General features: G+C 40.6%; 1 protein-coding gene across 1 annotated transcript; it reads left to right on the plus strand.

Annotated features, from left to right (window-relative positions):
- Positions 1-170: 170 nt before the first annotated feature.
- On the plus strand, positions 171-16,412 carry SLC27A2 (solute carrier family 27 member 2). Its single transcript, XM_037393833.1, is given in 16 exon segments — positions 171-403; positions 504-742; positions 745-921; positions 924-1,028; positions 4,489-4,698; positions 5,960-6,121; positions 6,610-6,734; positions 10,342-10,444; positions 10,447-10,535; positions 10,884-10,920; positions 10,923-10,973; positions 11,513-11,711; positions 12,339-12,436; positions 15,008-15,138; positions 16,229-16,245; positions 16,247-16,412. Coding segments are annotated over 16 exon segments (2,133 nt in total). The 3' UTR covers positions 16,404-16,412.
- Positions 16,413-17,033: the final 621 nt, after the last annotated feature.

Below are 17,033 nucleotides of genomic sequence, written 5' to 3' on the forward strand. Positions count from 1 at the left end.
AGCACCGGGGTGGTACAACAGGGTAGGAACATGCTCCCCGGGGCAGCTCACTACTTCTGCCAGGAAGCCTCATCCTCCATTTTTCTCGGTGTGAACCTTGACCAGGCTCGGCTGCCTTTGCCACTGCAGCTTCCAAACGGGACGCTAAGACGGCCTGTATCCCACGCAGGATGCGTTCAGCCTCAGAGAGGCCGGCCCTCATCGCAAGGGAAGATGCCACCAACCTTCCGCCCCGAACCTGCGCGTCCCCCCCGCCGCACGCGGGCCCAGCTTCCCGCACCGGACGCAGGCAGGGAGCGAGCCCGCAGCACCCTTCACGCTGCGGCTCCGCCACCTCGGTGCGCCACCCGCAGCGCCTCCACTCCCGACGGCGCCCACCCAGCAGCCCCGCTCCTCAGGCGGGGTCGGACACCGCTCGGGGAGCGCTGACGGGGCGGGCGCCACGGCCGCCGCGGGGCCGTGAGGAGGCGGGCGCGCGCGGCCCTCAGCGCCGTCCCGCCCAGCGGCGGTGCCCGAGCGCGCGGCGGGCGCGGGAAGGGCCGGGGCGGGCCGGCGGCGGGATGCTGCCCCGCGCTGTGCCCCGCGCTGTGCCCCGCGCTGTGCCCCGCGCTGTGCCCCGCGCTGTGCCCCGCGCTGGCGGGGCTGCTGCTCCTGCCGCTGCTGCTGCGCCGCGCCTGCCCCTCCTTCTTCCAGGACCTTCGCTTCGCCCTCGCGATGGCGCGGGTGGCGGGCAGGGCGCGCAGAGCCGGTCGCGCACCCTCCTGGACGTGCTGGCGCGGCGGGCGCCGCACAAGCCGCTGCTGCTCTTCGGCGACGAGGCGTGCACCTACGCGCAGGTGGAGCGGCGGAGCAGCCAGGCGGCGCGGGCGCTGCGCCGGGCCGCGGGGCTGCGGGCGGGCGGCTGCCCGGCGCTGCTCATGGGCTGTGGCAGGGCTGCGCCGTGGCTTGCCTCAACCGCGGCGTCAGGGCCGGCGCCCTGCTGCGCTGCTTCCAGAGCAGCGCGGCCACCGTGCTGCTGGCGGCCCCAGGTGAGGGGAGCCCCGGCCGCGGGGCGCGCAGCGGAGCGGAGCGGCGGGGTCCCCCTCGGCCGCCCCCCGCCGGGAGGAGCTGCTGGGCGGCGGGCGGGGGCGGCACGTCGGGCCCCCCGGGCGGGCTGCCGCGGAGGGGGCTGCCCAGCGCCGGCTGGGGCTGGGGCCTGCGGAGCTGCTGCAGACCTGGTGAGAGGACAAGGTTTCCGGGTACTTTGCATCGCGTTTTTATTTTCGGCTGACCTACAAGAGGTGGACGCTGAGCTCGGATACCTCGTTAGGCGTTTGATAAGGGTACCGAAGCCCCAGAAATGAACCAGCCCTCAGCCGTGCACAAGGGGGTCGATTCCCAGTTGTGTTCACACAGATGGCCACATCGGAAACAAACCAGGTAGCGCAGAAGAATCCTCTTGCTGCAGCTGGACAGCAGCTGGGACACGGGAAGGTGGTTGCCTCCCATAGACAAGCCGTTGTCGGGTTTCAGTGTAAAGAAAAAGGCACGGACTCATGCAGACAACCCATGGTTATTTTTGTGGAAGACACTTGGACGTACTGGTATGTTTTCAATGGAGAGCTGCATTCTGTTCCTTACAGGGCAGAGACCCTATTTGATGCCTGGTCTTTTATATAGTTATTTGCATACAGACAGTATAAATGACTGACTATATGGGAAGTCAGGAATGCTCTTCATCTGCCTAGAGCTAACAACTTCCACATGAATATCTACTCCCGTTTCAGCTTTGATAGCTGAACGCATTAATCTATTGTATGTAACTGGAGTATTTTATGTGCCTCAAAATTTCAGGAGTCCAAATGAAAATTTCTCCTTTTGTGATAAATATTAGCCTCGCTGAGAATAAATTCTGTGCAATCCCTGAACTTTCAAAATTCATCAGTATTTGAATTAGCGTCATGTGGGAAAAGCTATTATGTAGGATAGGAAATGTGTTTTTTCCTCCTTCTATAACATAGTTGCCTCACATTTTCTAAAAAAGCCCTCAGCTGCGAAGAAAAAAAAATAAATTTGAGCCTTATTCATAAAAATTTACTACATGCTTGACTCCACTAGTGATTACTAGACATCAGGAAGAAAGAAGTCTAGCTAGGTCTTTTCTGCTGGACCTTGATTCTCTCTGTCCTTTTTAAGTTTCATCCTTTAGTATCTTGCTACTCCATGCAGAAGATAAACATTGTCTCATCAGAACTGACCATCACATAAGATTCTGTGTGCTTGCACAGATAAGTTTCTGGAAATAAATATGCTGAATTCATTAATATAGTTTATATATATCATTGACGTTACTTATACTTACAATAAAATACAGATGTCAAAGTTTATTGGAGGGTTATTTATCTCAGTGACAGTTTATTGGGGGTTATTTATCCCTAAGGTGCCAGCTCATTAGATACTTGCATAAAAGGCCTTATTTTATCTCCTTCATGCCTGATGGTGTCTAAGGAGCAGAACTGCCCTCTGTTGCAAACGAACCCTGTGAGACAGGGTTACTACTAGCAGTCTGCATCCAGGCTGCCAGGTTGCAGATTACACTGAAGCAACCAAGTAGCAAAACGCTGATTTTGAATGCACAGTTGGCTGCATATAGGTAACCCTGTCTTCATAAAGCTGTGTCCTGGTCAGGGGCAGGTGAAGCAATTCATTAGCGCAGTGAATCCTGCACAGCCAAGGACACTTTCACTGCAAGGGCTAAAATATGAAACAGAATGGATGCTATGTTATTATTGTATTCACATAAAGCCATTAGGATCATTGTTCTAACCATAGTTCGTTGTATTCTAGCAGTGCTTGTAAATTCTGTTAATCTGACTCTACAACTAAAATTTTTACTTGGATGAACAACTTCGAGACCTACAGTTATTTACTCACAACTGTAAGACAAAGAAAATGGGTAAAAGTAAGAGGAGTAAGGTGGAGTTCACAAGCCTGACATAAATTGTTGATCACGGACTTTACCTTCCCCTCTGAAATCTAACCAACACTGTTCCCATTCTTATTGGGTCATGACATTCTCCCACCGAGCTTTACTCTTTGTGTAGCCCAGCAGCTGTGCAGTGCTGGAAAGCATAGGTGGAACGGAGGCTAGGCTGTGCTATTGTTTTGAGGTTTCCTTACCTGTTAACTAGGAGAAGCCTTCACTGGCTTTTCATGAGTAGCTTGGTGGCTAAAGGGCACCCATGGTAATCCCAGGATGTTTTTTGGACTAAAGTTACAGCAGAAATACAGAATTGTTTGAAGAGGAATTCCAGAGTCTGCCAGACTTGAAAAAGGTAATGCTTTTATTAAAGTTACTACTTTTGTGCAGTCGAGACAAACTTTTGATGTGGATCTTGGCTTTATCTAGTCAATTAGTGTGGAGATAGGATTTCCAGTAACAAATTCAGTTTTCAGTATCAAATTGCCTCACAGAGTTGTTGATTTAATAATAGTTAATTTATTCTTTGCTTTGAAATAAATGACAGGTGGTGAAAAATAAATTACATGTTATGGACAATTTTGTATTATGATGTTTCAGTGAAATTGGAAATGAGGATTAATTTTAAATCTTGTGGTTTGTCTATTCAAGTAAAAGTGCCTGTGACTTGGAAGGCTTTTAGTCTGGATTCCTGTAGAAACAAGGTATATACAATTGGACCAGCTGTCTGGTCCTCTTCAGTTCATTCCATTATCCAGTTTCCTAAGGGAGTAAGTCTCGGACAGCTACATTCTTTCCAGTTTGGTTGAAACTGGCAGTGGCTAGCGGAGAGAGACCTGCATTACTGCTTCACTAAGAGAAAGGCAGACAGGATTTGATCATGCAGGGAGTGAGCCTACTCGTTGCACATTAATCACGCGCTCTTGTTGGTTGGAGATACCACAGGGAGTATGAGGAGAACTGGGATTAATCAAGACATGTGTAAGAGACAGGCACAGGGAGAGACAGAACGTTAACTATCTAGGACTCCACGCTTCAGTAGCACCACGGCTTACCAAGTCACTCTTCAGCCTGATATTCAGTTTTTCTTCCATTTCTGTCGAGACTTGAGACAGATTATGTTATCTTTATGCATAAAACATAGCGGTGATTTAAGCAGCACCTAACTTTGTGTGGGCACTTGTCAGGTGAGACGTTTCCCCATGGTGGGGAGGGAAGGTAACAACAGAGCTGGTGATGCCAGGTGTACACTTCCTCAGAGTCCCACAGAGTCTGCAGGCAGGGGGAAGTTTGCTCGGAATCTTCCTCTGCAATTCTGTTCCTGCTGCAAAAAATCAGATCAAATCATATAATGTTGTGTGGGGAGACACTGTTCCTCTTCAGTCCTTTTTGCTGGATTCTGAAGTCACTTGACCATTAATTTCTCCAACAGCAGCTAAACATGAAAGCTGCTGAGCCAGAGTTGATGCACTGATAGTATATAGATAGAATAGTACATAATTTTCTTATACTACTTTCTTCTCTTTAAGAGCTGAAGGAATCTGTTGAAGAAATACTGCCATTCTTGAAGAAAGAAAAAGTTAAAGTTTATTATTTAAGCAAGACATCTGCTACTGAAGGTGTTGAGAGCTTTCTTGATAAAGTAGATGCTGCTTCAGATGAGCCTACTCCATTGTCTTGGAGATCAGATATAACCTTTAAAACTCCTGCCATGTACATTTATACTTCTGGTACTACAGGTAATGTAAATTCACAAAATCAGGTGACGCATTCCTCCTGATGTTGTGACTTTTTAGTAACGAAAAAGAATCTGTTCCTTCACATTAATTCCTACTCCCATTCATTCCCGCTCAGGAAACTGAAAATTTGATGTCTGTATTTAAACCCCAAAAGCATGTAGAATATAGGTTGACTTTAAGCACTAAATCTGGGGACAGAGACTGAAGTAAAAGCCAATTAAACATACAAGTTTTATGCCAGTAAAGTCACTAGACACATGCTCTCTCTCACCTCTGGAGACACTGCTGGCCTAGGTGTGGCTCTTGGCACCCACCTTATACTCGGTATCTTCGCATCATGAACTCTAAACACTGGCCATTAATTTTTTGGGTGTCAGAGTACCAAAAATAGTGAGTGCAGCACAAAATACAGCTAGTCATGGCCACTGTGCAAAACTGCAGCTGGTACAGCAGCTGCAACCTGCTCCACATAAAAGCATCTAGCTTTAAGAGCACTTCGCCACAGCAGAAACTGGGCTGCAAGGATGAAGATGAAGACAACACCTGAAGGCACTCAAACCTATAGCTTCACCAGGAGCAGCAGGGTATGCCTCCACACTAGCTCAGTCTTCAAGCCTCTTAGGGCAGGAACTCCCCTGGAAAGGTGGAAGTACAAATTTGAATCTTGTTTGGGCTGCAGAAGGCAAATACCTCAGGTGTCCTTCATCCTTAAGGGCTCTAACATCTCTGTTCTTACAGAGTTGGCAAGCACTATCATAATTTTGTCTTCTAGTATCTGTTTCAGCAAGTAACCAGTTCAACTGCGTCTGATGGGAAACCAGGAAGAGATTTTGTAGTATGAATTCCGGTTTCATCTAGGACCATTCGGAGCTGCAAGGAGATACCCAGTTCCAGGGGAGATGCAAGATCTGAGATTAACCTCCGTTTTAGCATTTCCATTCCCTTCGCTCAGCACGCTAGATTCTCCAAATCCCACTTCCTCATTCTCTAGGTACTTGTGATTCCTAGGTACCATAGTATTGAGAATTCAGGCACTTAATGGGGGGTAATCACCTAAAATTTACATGTAGGAAGACATAGCCTCACTGAGGCTAATCGCCAGTGTGTTGCGTAGACACGAGCTGCATACCTCCCTGAACTCTGGAACTACCACTTGCATCAGTGAATGAGAGAAAATCTTTGCTTAAGCCCTTGTGAAACCTCCTGGACTTACTCTGTTTATTGTTCAAGTGAAGTCACACACTTTTTTGATTGCAAACAGGTCTTCTTCCTAAAGCTGCAGTGATTAACCATGAACGCATAACGCTGGCATGTGGTTTGTTCGATGCTGGCAATGTTACCTCAGAAGATATTGTGTATACTGCTCTACCACTCTATCACAGCTCTGCCCTCCTCGTTGGGTTCCACGGATGTATCATGAAAGGTACTGTGCACCTGACTAGTCTGAATGAATGTGTCACTGTGCAGAATTCATGCACAGACACAGTAAGCCTTTCCCTAGCTACCAAACTCTGAGATGAAATACTTGGTTATACATGTCCCTGTTACCAGAAGCTCCACTAAGTCAAGAGACGTTCTTGTTTCTCTGTCATCATATGATGTGCACAGATCCTCACCCTGTACAAATTTTATTTCATCACCTGGACAAACAGGATATATCCTATCTTACATGACAGCTTTAGGATAAATTAGTACAGAGTTCCATCCATAATAATAGCCTTTAACTTCTGATGAATAGAGGTTAAACCGATTATTCAGAATGGATTGTATTTCAATATATGGGTACTTCCAAAGACTATGTAGCCCTAATTCTAGAAGCTTTCTACAATGCTGTGCTAAGAAATTCTGTAAGGTCTTACAATACAATAAGCATTGTTCCTTCTGTAATTTGTTTTACTTCTTTCTACACAGGTGCAACTATAGTTTTGCGTGCCAGGTTTTCAGCAAGCCAGTTCTGGGATGACTGCAGAAAATACAACGTAACTGTGATACAGTATATTGGGGAAGTGCTTCGGTATCTATGCAGTGTGTCACAGGTAACATTAACTGCCTCTTGGGTTTTTTTAGCTAATGACATTACCGGGAATATTTGCTACATTATGCTTAAAATCCAGCCATAAGGAGGGGGGGAAGCCCAACAAAAAACCTTCCCTAAAGAAGTCTGTAATCTCATTGCATTCTAACAGTAAGTTTTTTCAAGGAGAAAAACTGCTTGAATTAATCATTCTTTTGAATAGTGGAAGAATTGCACTATATTAATTTAACATTCTGTTAAAATGGATAGAGAAAATGCTTACCTTATACGAGCACTTCATCTGCAAACCAAAAACGAGGAGTTCTGTAGGAACCAGTGGACCTGTGTTTTGGGCAATGTGAGTTTTGAGAGTTTTGTAGCTAAGATGTCCCCACCAAGACAGTCAGGTGATCCCCAGGTGAAAGTGTTAATGTGATTATTTAAAGAGTGCCCTGTCTGAAGATGCACTTAATGTACTGTCTTCATAGGGTACCTATTCACAGGCACTTTCCATCTGAGTTCCATGAAATCGTATTAGTTAATCCTTAATTTCAAAAACGTGTCTGCTTAAAATGGCTTTCACGGCAGTAGACCTAGTGAACTGCAGTGAGAATTTAGTAAGAGCAAAGGTGGTATCAATCACTCTCCCCAGTACCATTTGATAACCATAAGCTAGAGCAGAGAATCAGGTCCACAGTTTCTTTGTAACTTATGTCAGTGTGCAAAATATGAAATATACAGAGGTTTCATTCTGATGTCAGTTACAGAGATTGGAAATATCTTCACTGGAAATCAGTGGGATTCCTCAGGAATGAGGTATCTAAGCAAGATTCTGCAATGCTTTGTAGTATTTCTTCAAGAGTTGTTAGCCCAAAATACACTGCTAATAAGGTTTTATAATAATCAGAAGACTTGGCCTGTGGATTGGGCCATTAGATTTAATCAAAAAGTGTAAGTGGAGGAGATTAAAACTGAGTTAAGGAAACTGGGCATTTTAAACATACAGTTAAGGACGGTGATAAGTTACGCCTCAGTCCTGCAGTTAATGGAAAATTCCAGTTGGCCAAGTACTCATAATTAGCCAGTACTCAACTGGTATAAATAAAACAGGGGAAAAAGAAAAACTTTTCTTCTTTCATGCAGAATGTTTTTTTAGGAAAGTAATCTTAAAGAATGAGCTAATTACTTTTGAGAGAGTTGTGTTTCTTCATAGCATGTATACATGCATAAATATAACTGAGTCACAAGGCACTCTCTAAATTCCTGAATTCAACTGGTATCTCAAAGATATGTACAGTTGCCAGCCAAGGATAAATTAGTTCCCAAACGGGGTGAGTTTGGTAGTGTTAGCCACACAGAGCACTTAGCTTAAAGAGACCCATTAATTAAAAATAACACGAATAGCTGAATCTGAAGCCCACTGAATGATACAGTTGAGTAGTATTTCAGGCTGTTCTAAAGATTACTCATTATTGGTGGCTGTTTATCTACAAAGGTCAGATTTTAAGACAGGCACAGATAGCCTAGCTTTCATTATTTATATATAAGGATTCTTCTTTACTCCGTACATAGAATTCAACACCAGTGGAGAAAACACCTTTACATAAGCAAGGTTTATAATACCTGATCCCATGTACCCACGTGCATGCTACTATGAGTGCAGAAGTCTCCCGGAAAGATGGGATTAACATCTTAAGAATGCAAGAACTTGACGGAATGGAAATTACTACTTAAACTGCCATGGTGCCAAGTGGGCTTAGCCTGTTATCGCAGATGTAAGAGACAGTCTTTTCCATGAGGAACTCACGGTATAAGCAAGATCCACACTGATGTAGGGTGTCACCTGTCTTAACTAATGCCATTTGATTATTGAACTTCCTTATTGTGCTGGTAACTTTTATCTATGCTATCATTTCTTTCCTTTACAAATACACAGAAGAAAAGAACTCGGTACACGTCATAGTTTTCTTTCTGATTCTATTACCAGCTAACTTACGTAGTAATTTCAAAACAAATGAACAGTCCAAGTATTACAGAAACCACCTTAAGGGTGAATTGCTAAGTCCCTCCTTCCTCCTTTCATTAACTGTGACTAATTAATGGCTAAAAAAAAAAAAAAATCTTTATCTGGCTAAGCAAATGAGGAAGAAAGATTGAAAATACAGACTTGAGAACAACAGAAGATGAGGGACAATGTGGACCCAAGCAGCATTCTGTCCTCAGTGAATGATTTCAAAATAAGATTTTTAAGCTCAGATGTATAAATGCCCAGTGAACTGGAGTCTCTCTCATGAGACACTACAGTATTGTGTATGGTGTTGCAGAGCATCATCTACAACAAAGATTTTATAAGAAGCAAACAGCAAGTTGTTTAGACACTATGCCGAATTTCAGCAGACATGCTAACATGTCAATGGCAGACCTCTCAATATCACAGACAGGACTATATATTAATGTATTTCTTCTTTAGATTAAATGTAGACATCCATTTCTAGACTACTTTGCAGAAAAGCAGTAATAATCCAGAAGTGAGATGACTAAACTCCAAAATAAAATTAGTTTTACAGTATTTAAAACTTTTAGCCATTTTAGTGTGGCAATTTTTGGTTTTTTCCAGGAATGTGACACTGTAAGATCAATTCATATTTGTCTTAATGGCCACATTTCTCTCTTTGACTGCTCCTTGAAAGAGCATTTTGCAATTCCAGTGTTCCATGCTCATCTTCTACCATCTACTGCATTGTCCTCTGCACTGTATTACCTGAAAGACACAGAGCCAACATACTTATTCTGCACAAATACACATTCCAGTCTGTTGCTGAAAGAGCAGGACTAGTCTACCAGCAACGTATTCCAAGTTAAGAAGCCAATATATATTTTAGGAGACTCTTCATGCCTTAAAGTACTATTAAATTATAAAATAAAATATACAGTTGGAGAAAAAGGCAGATAGTGGGACAAAAAAGCCTTTCCATACTTGATGGAAAATTCTCTGAGGCCATTGTTACTCATTAGCATGTTAGGTAAGTTTATGAATTACAAGTGTCTGACCCAGCACAGTACTTCCTCTTGTTGAGGACAAACATAGGCATCTAAGAGAAGGCATAAATGGACAGCCATCCTTGCTATGTGTTTATCACTTTATTGTGTAAACAGAAAGATCTAATAGCACTATTAAAAGTGATATGAAGTAATAGAATTTTTAGCAGGCTCAATCCTGCTCTTACAATGGCATAAGGGATTACCTTTCTACCCAAACACCATTTAAAATCCTGCAAATATTTTGCTGAATTCAGGGTAAATTACACGCTTCTGCAGATATTCACAAGGCTTACAAACAAAATAGTTTTACATGGTGCCTGAGTTTCTGCATAGAATTATTTGTTCCTGTCTTCATCCAAATCAAGTTAACTTCTAACTACATTTAGACATATAGCCTAACTTCTCAGAAATTTATTTTCTTTTTCCACATCAAAACCATAAGCTTAACTTTAATGATGTTTGCATGCATTTTGCTTCAGAATATGGTCAATACTTTTAGACTAAAGTTTCCTTCAGAGTTTTCCAGAAGTAGAAATTCTGCTTTCACTCAGCAGAAATGTGAATTCATGACTGTTTCTTGTTTCTAGAGAAACACTGATCAGGACCACAAAGTCAGACTTGCCATAGGAAATGGAGTAAGGGCTGATGTTTGGAGGGAATTTATCTGAAGATTTGGAAATATTAATATTCTGGATTTTATGCATCAACTGAAGGAAACATTTCTTTTGTTAATTACACTGGAAAAGTTGGTGCAGTGGGAAGAGTAAACTGCCTGCAGAAGGTAAGAATAACAACAAATTCTGGCATTTTGTCCTTGGTGAAGTTTAGTATATTGCCAAGGGCATATACCAGGCCACTTGTATGACAAGTTGGGAAGAACCCAAGGCTCAGTTATGGATTTGTTTAGGGAGAAGATTCTCCCCCCAAGTACAGTCTATAGCTGCCCATGCTAGATATCACAGGTATTTCTTGCTAGTTCAGGCAAAAGAATATTGAGACTCAGTACATCCAGTTGAAATGTGATGAATTTGCCTCCTATTAAATAGAAAGCTGACTATGTAGTATAATTCTGAAAATATTTTTCAAAGATTGAATATTCATGTGTATACATTTTGCAAATTTCCACTAGAAAATCTTACACTATGAATTGATTAAATACAACGTAGAGAAGATGAACCAGTCCGAAATGAGAACCGATACTGCATAAGAGTTCCCTAAGGTAAAAACTCCTTTAAGAACTTCAGAAAGGGATTTACTTTTTAAAATTACATCTCTTTGCATCAATTTTATCTGGAGAGATGCTAAGAATTGCCATGGAGTAAGCCAGGATTTTAAATACAGCTTAGAAAATATATAACAAATCTCATACTATTGTAATACAGCTTAACAGAAAGGTAAAGTACAGTGGGGAATGCAGCATCTGTGTACTTAGATTTTAATAACTTACCTAGTTTTAATAATGGACATGCTAACATCTTTTGAGTACAGATCTTGACTTTCAGCAGGAGTTCTTTAATTCTTCTCAGACTTTGCACTTAACATGCCACTAAAGAAACATTTGCAAAATAGAAAGCAGTTCTGTTTTGCAGCAGCAGCTGAAACTTTTTGCCATTGGCAATAGAAAAAGTATGCATGAAAATATTTTTTAATTCTCAAATAACTCTGTAACATCTGCAAACTTCACTGATGTAATGAAAATTAGTTATTTTTTGGCAATTTACACAGTGCTTTTTAGACAAGTGTTCTTCCTCTTTATAGGTAAACCTGGACTACTGATCTGCAAAATCACCCAATATGCCCCATTTAATGGCTACACAGGAGCAAAACATCAAACAGAGAAGAAGCAATTAAGAGATGTCTTCCGGAAAGGGGATTCATATTTTAACAGTGGTGACCTTTTAGTGATTGACAATGATAACTTCATTTATTTCCATGATGGAACAGGAGATACATTCCGGTTAGTTTGTTTATTTAAATATGCTTGTCACAAGAGAAAATTCTGACTCATTCTCAAGTGTGAATTCATATCCAGTATTTACTGACTGATTTCTTGTCATCTTAGATGGAATTCTTAGAGGAATTCCTCTAACCTCAGCGAGAAAAAGAGAGGACTTCAAGTCACCTCCACCATTTTATCACTTGTATTTATAGTTGCATACAGAGCCTACAAGGGTTCAGCTTAATGTGATGAATGAATGGTATTTTCAACAGTGAGAAACCAGTCACATTCACAGAATAAAAACATTGTCGTTTCATACTCACTATACTTTTAAAACTCAGAAAGCATAGAGCCTATGATGGAATCTAAGAGAAGTAACATTTTGGCATTTTGTTTACGAGTTTAGAGCCATTTTAAACATGATTAAGTGTGTTAAATTCTTCTTAGATTTGAATAATCTGGAATGCGTTGCTGCATTTTGAGGCATGCTTTTCTCTACTCTGGATAACAAGTTCCTTGCTCTAGTGCAAAAGTGTTTTCTGATCCCAAACAGTGCTCAGCGCATCGTGAAGTCAGACATTAAAACTGGAGATCACTGTATGTAACACACGCAGAAATCATTACTACTGACTGCTTATTTTCCAGGTGGAAAGGGGAAAACGTTTCTACAACAGAAGCTGCAGATGTTTTAGGACTGCTTGACCGCGTTCAAGAAGTTATTGTATATGGAGTATCTGTTCCAGGTATGAGTGAAATACTTGGAAGTATTTCAACAGAAGAATTTTTTAGTATGTTAACAAAATGTCAATATACTGAACTGCGAGTATAGCTAGCCCTACTTCAGCTCATTTTTCGTAAGCTACATTCAATACATTCCATCATTTAAATGTATGCAATATTAATTAGCTAAAAACCCAAAGCCAAATCTTATATTAACACAGTATGACAAGAATAGTAACAGGAGAATGGAAGAACATTTGAGATTAAGTATATTGGATATATACATTGTATCTGCTACAGGAATATAGGTCTGCAATTATTGTAGAGTGGGACAAACAAAACAGACTTGAATTTCTAGAAGAACAATAATGTCATTTAAGAAATTGATTCCTCCCTTTTTCACCTTTCTTTAACAATCTGAAGGAATGCAAGAAGTTCGGACACGTTTAGCTGCCTTTTTTCTACTCCTCAAAAAATCTGTGGTATCTTTGAACTTTCATAAACCAAGTGCTTATGGCAGCTTTTTTTTTATTTATTTGAGAGGCACTGCTGCTAAAGGCAGATTCCCAGAGGTATTGGAAAACAGAAGAGGGGACATATAGCTTTACCCTGCTGTCTCGTCTCCTGTATTTTGAACATAACTTCCTATCCATATGTCTCACTTACCCAAGACCTACAGGACTCCCATCTAGCTCCTCACTGCATTTGGGTTGTGATGGACAGTTAAAAGGGAACCCATTCTTACAGTGTAACATAGCAATCTGAAATCAAACAAACAAGGTTAGTAAGTTAGAAATCCCGAGTGCTGCATTGCACAAATGGTTTGGACTAGGTGGCATAACAAGCTGTATGCCCTTAGAGTGGTCTAAGGGAGAGGAGGAACTTTGAAGCCCCTATTAACTAAGTTAGCAGATATTAACAGGTATAACAGATTAATTATTATCACTATCAGTATTAATTAACGGGTATCACACTTTTCCAGAAAGGCTTCCAGACTATGGTGTATCACAACATGGATCATATCAATGACAGTTTAGTATTTTGGAATTGAAAGGTGTGTTAGAGATGCCAGTCTTCCTACATCCACCATCTCCTTACACCATTTATTCAACATGTGAGAGGTTCTGTTAACGTTATGATCCACTCGCTATTTCCTCTACTAAAAGTAGAGGACATGAGAATAGAAATGCCCAGTGTTTCTGAGGCTAGAATAACAGGGCTGTTTATAAACCAAGATGATCTATTAGAATAGTGAATTTAATTCAAATAAATACACTTTTTATTAATCATGTATGTCTCTGCTACACCCATTGATCTAAAATTCAAGTCTCTCTCTTTAAATAGCCCTTGTTTTCAGCTGCTCTGTGGTAGGGATAAACACATAGCTGCCCTAGAAGATATTTCAAAAGAAAGGTAACAACATAAATGGTCTAGAGTTCTTTATGTACAGATTACACTCTAGGAGATCAGGAAGATATGCTGTTATTCTTAATGCTCTTGTAAAACCACACAGAGTAGGTATTGATACCTAATTATGGAAGAACTTTATGGAACAAAAAATATTGTTCAAACTGGCTCTCACATTTGTGTAAGAACTGGGTGGATTCTGCTTGGGTTTTTTTTCTGTTTTACATGGCACAGAAATATTTGTACTTTAGTAACATAGCAGGGAGTGGTAGTATACATCACCTGAAAACTCATTAATTCAACACTCTAGATTTTGAATAAACAAATTGGAATGCCAGGTATGATCAATACATGGTGTTAAAGGCAAACAGAAAAAAGACTCAAAAGATACTGAAGAACAATTAATCTTAAATTAGCATATGCTTGTGCTCTACTTTTCTTTAAGCATTAGATGCTACTTTGTTTTCACTTCCTCCTGAACACAATTCTGTGAAAGCTTTAGTATGGTTCTAATGTAAAAGTTTCATATAGGAATATTACATATTTCTTCTTGCATTACCTGTAATCCCATAAAATGGAAGAAACACCGAAAGGTTTGTGTACAAACGTTGTCCCATCCCTCAGCCACCAAAAGGGAAGAAGCTCTCTGTATGTATTGTTTATAAACAAGTAAAAAAATCTGAAGTCCTTTGATTTTTGCAGTGCTTAATTAATTGTTCATATGGTAATAATCAATGTTAAACTGGGTCTTATTCCTTTCTGTCCTCTTTCTGCATGCATGAGCTTGTCAGCACAAGTACAAGCATATTTACCATGATTTATTGTAAAGTAAATGAACCCACACAGTTAAATGCTGCAGGCAGACTTCTGCCTCAGAGTACTGAGGCCTGATTTTCCAAAGTCTTTCCAAGGACTTTTGAAAGGAGGATGATATTCAGGATGTCTGCCATCTATAATTCTGATGCTAGGCTTTCAGAAGAGTTTGGCATCTAGCATGCTGAAGGCTTAAGAAAATCTAATCACTTAGATGTCTACAGGAAAATATGTCAGAATGTTTTCTAACTGGCTTAGAAGGATGGGTTCACTTATAGGAGAAAATTTAAAAAAAAAAAAGGGGGGGGGGAAATGGTTAGCCTGAAGTTCAAATTTACATACGAACTAGTTATTTGTTGTCATTATTCCTTCAGGTTATGAAAGCAAAACAGGAATGGTATGTATTCGACTCAAGGAAAATTGGGAATTTAATGGAGAAAGTACTTACAGGCATGTTAAGGCTCACCTTCCAAGCTATGCAAGACCTCGTTTTATAAGGATTAAGGTAAACGAGTGTTTCCAAGTAGCTTTTGTGTGCTCATCTGCATTGTGTTCTCTGTCTTTTCTATGAGGACTATGGTCTTCCTAGTTATACTAACAATTCTCAAAAAAGCTTCTTTTGTCTCTCACTTGCTCTTGTCATTTACCAATACGAAAGCAGAACTGCTCCCAGATGTTTCAGTTCAGCCTGAAAAAAACTAAGTTGCATGAGTAGTTACAGGATACTTGGCACATTTTAATACAGAAAGTCAGGAAAATCTTAGTGGAAATAATTTCCTTTTGGATTCCTTCAGCACAGTAACGCAGCTGTGTTCTCAGTTTAGTGTAACTCCATCTACAGGCTGTGCTGTGCAAAATGAAGATCTACACATGCACAAATTTGCAAGAGAGGCCTTAGATTTTGATCCTACCAGCGAATAAATAGCCAAATCCTAAAGTTTAACTTGAATTAGGAAAATGTTGCAATAATGTCTCTCTCGCTGTACTTCTCATGTTATTTATTTAAAATAAACATTGCTCCTTTGAGAAAGGTTGTGTATTCACTGAAGTGATTTAAAAGGACTAACACAGATACTAGCATACCTAATCATTTCATCAATCTTTAAGCTTTTGGTTTATACAAACAAAACGGTCAACCAGCCAAAGCAGTGGTTTGTCTTGCCATCCCACGTAAAGTACAGTGAGTCCTGCTTAGTCTGCAATTGCCATGGTTTTTTTGCTCTTCTTTTCTGAGAAAAATTGTGTTAATTTATGTTCTTGGATCAAAAAACATTTTCTGGATTAAACCCTTGATTCTCTCTGACTACAAGCTGGAAACTAGTGTTCCCGCCTCATTTAAATAGAAAAGTAAAGTAAGCCTTTCAATAATGTTTCTGTGGCCCCAGGACTTCTTACATTCAGAGTGATTATTGGTCCCCATATTCCAGTTATTATCTGATGAATGCAGATAGTCTAGACCTCTGCTAGTGAGCCTTTGACTTCTGTGCTGTATGGATTTTTGTTAAATATGATTCCCTTTAAATCTAGGAAATTGAATCTAATTCCCACAATTATATGCTGACATTGATAAGTAGAGATGTAATTTTGTTTTGCAGAGTGCCATTGAACTTACAACTTTTTAAGTACCGTAAATTACAACTAGTGGAAGAGAGTTTCAATCCAGCAGTCATTAAAGATCGCCTGTATTTCCTGGATGATAGAGAAAACCTGTATGTACAAATGACCCAGGACATTTATAACTCTGTAAAAAAACATGATGTCAAATTGTAAGCATGTAAAAAAAACCCCAAAAACCTGTGTTTTATAATATTCAGTTTTTAAAGCATGTTATTCTAACCTTGCCAGGAAATCCTGTTCGTTAATATTAGCAAATATCAGTATCTGAAATAAAGTGTGAATGTGAGATTGTTTTAACAAAGCAGAACTTCAACTCTACTTGTATTTAGCCTGGCCTCTCCTCTCCTTCACACTTTGATTCCTACCTACCTTCCTACTGTGCGCAGATGTATTGTTAATGCTGCAAATGTTAATACTGTGCACCTAAGCATGCGAAAGTGGGTACATTTATATTCATATTAAAGGATGAACCACTGCATTAGTAAAAATTACATCCCTATGTCAAAACAGAAAACTCATTAAAAAAGACCATTAATGAAACTTCGTTGTTTCAAAGTAACTAATCAAAAAAGGACCGTATTAGATGCTTACATTAACTTTCACCCATTATCAATTTTACCCTCTTATCTTTCATGCACCAAATTCACACACAGAACGAGAACAATTTGTAAGAACTAAGATATATTTTCCTTCAGGTGCGAATGGTGGAATGGCAAGCCAGGTACTTCACAATAAAGTGGGCCTTAGGCTTCTCTAGGATTTAAAAAAAAAAAAAAAGGCAAA

Source organism: Falco rusticolus, chromosome 7 (assembly GCF_015220075.1).
Source record: "Falco rusticolus isolate bFalRus1 chromosome 7, bFalRus1.pri, whole genome shotgun sequence".
NCBI classification, from domain to species: Eukaryota; Metazoa; Chordata; class Aves; order Falconiformes; family Falconidae; genus Falco; species Falco rusticolus.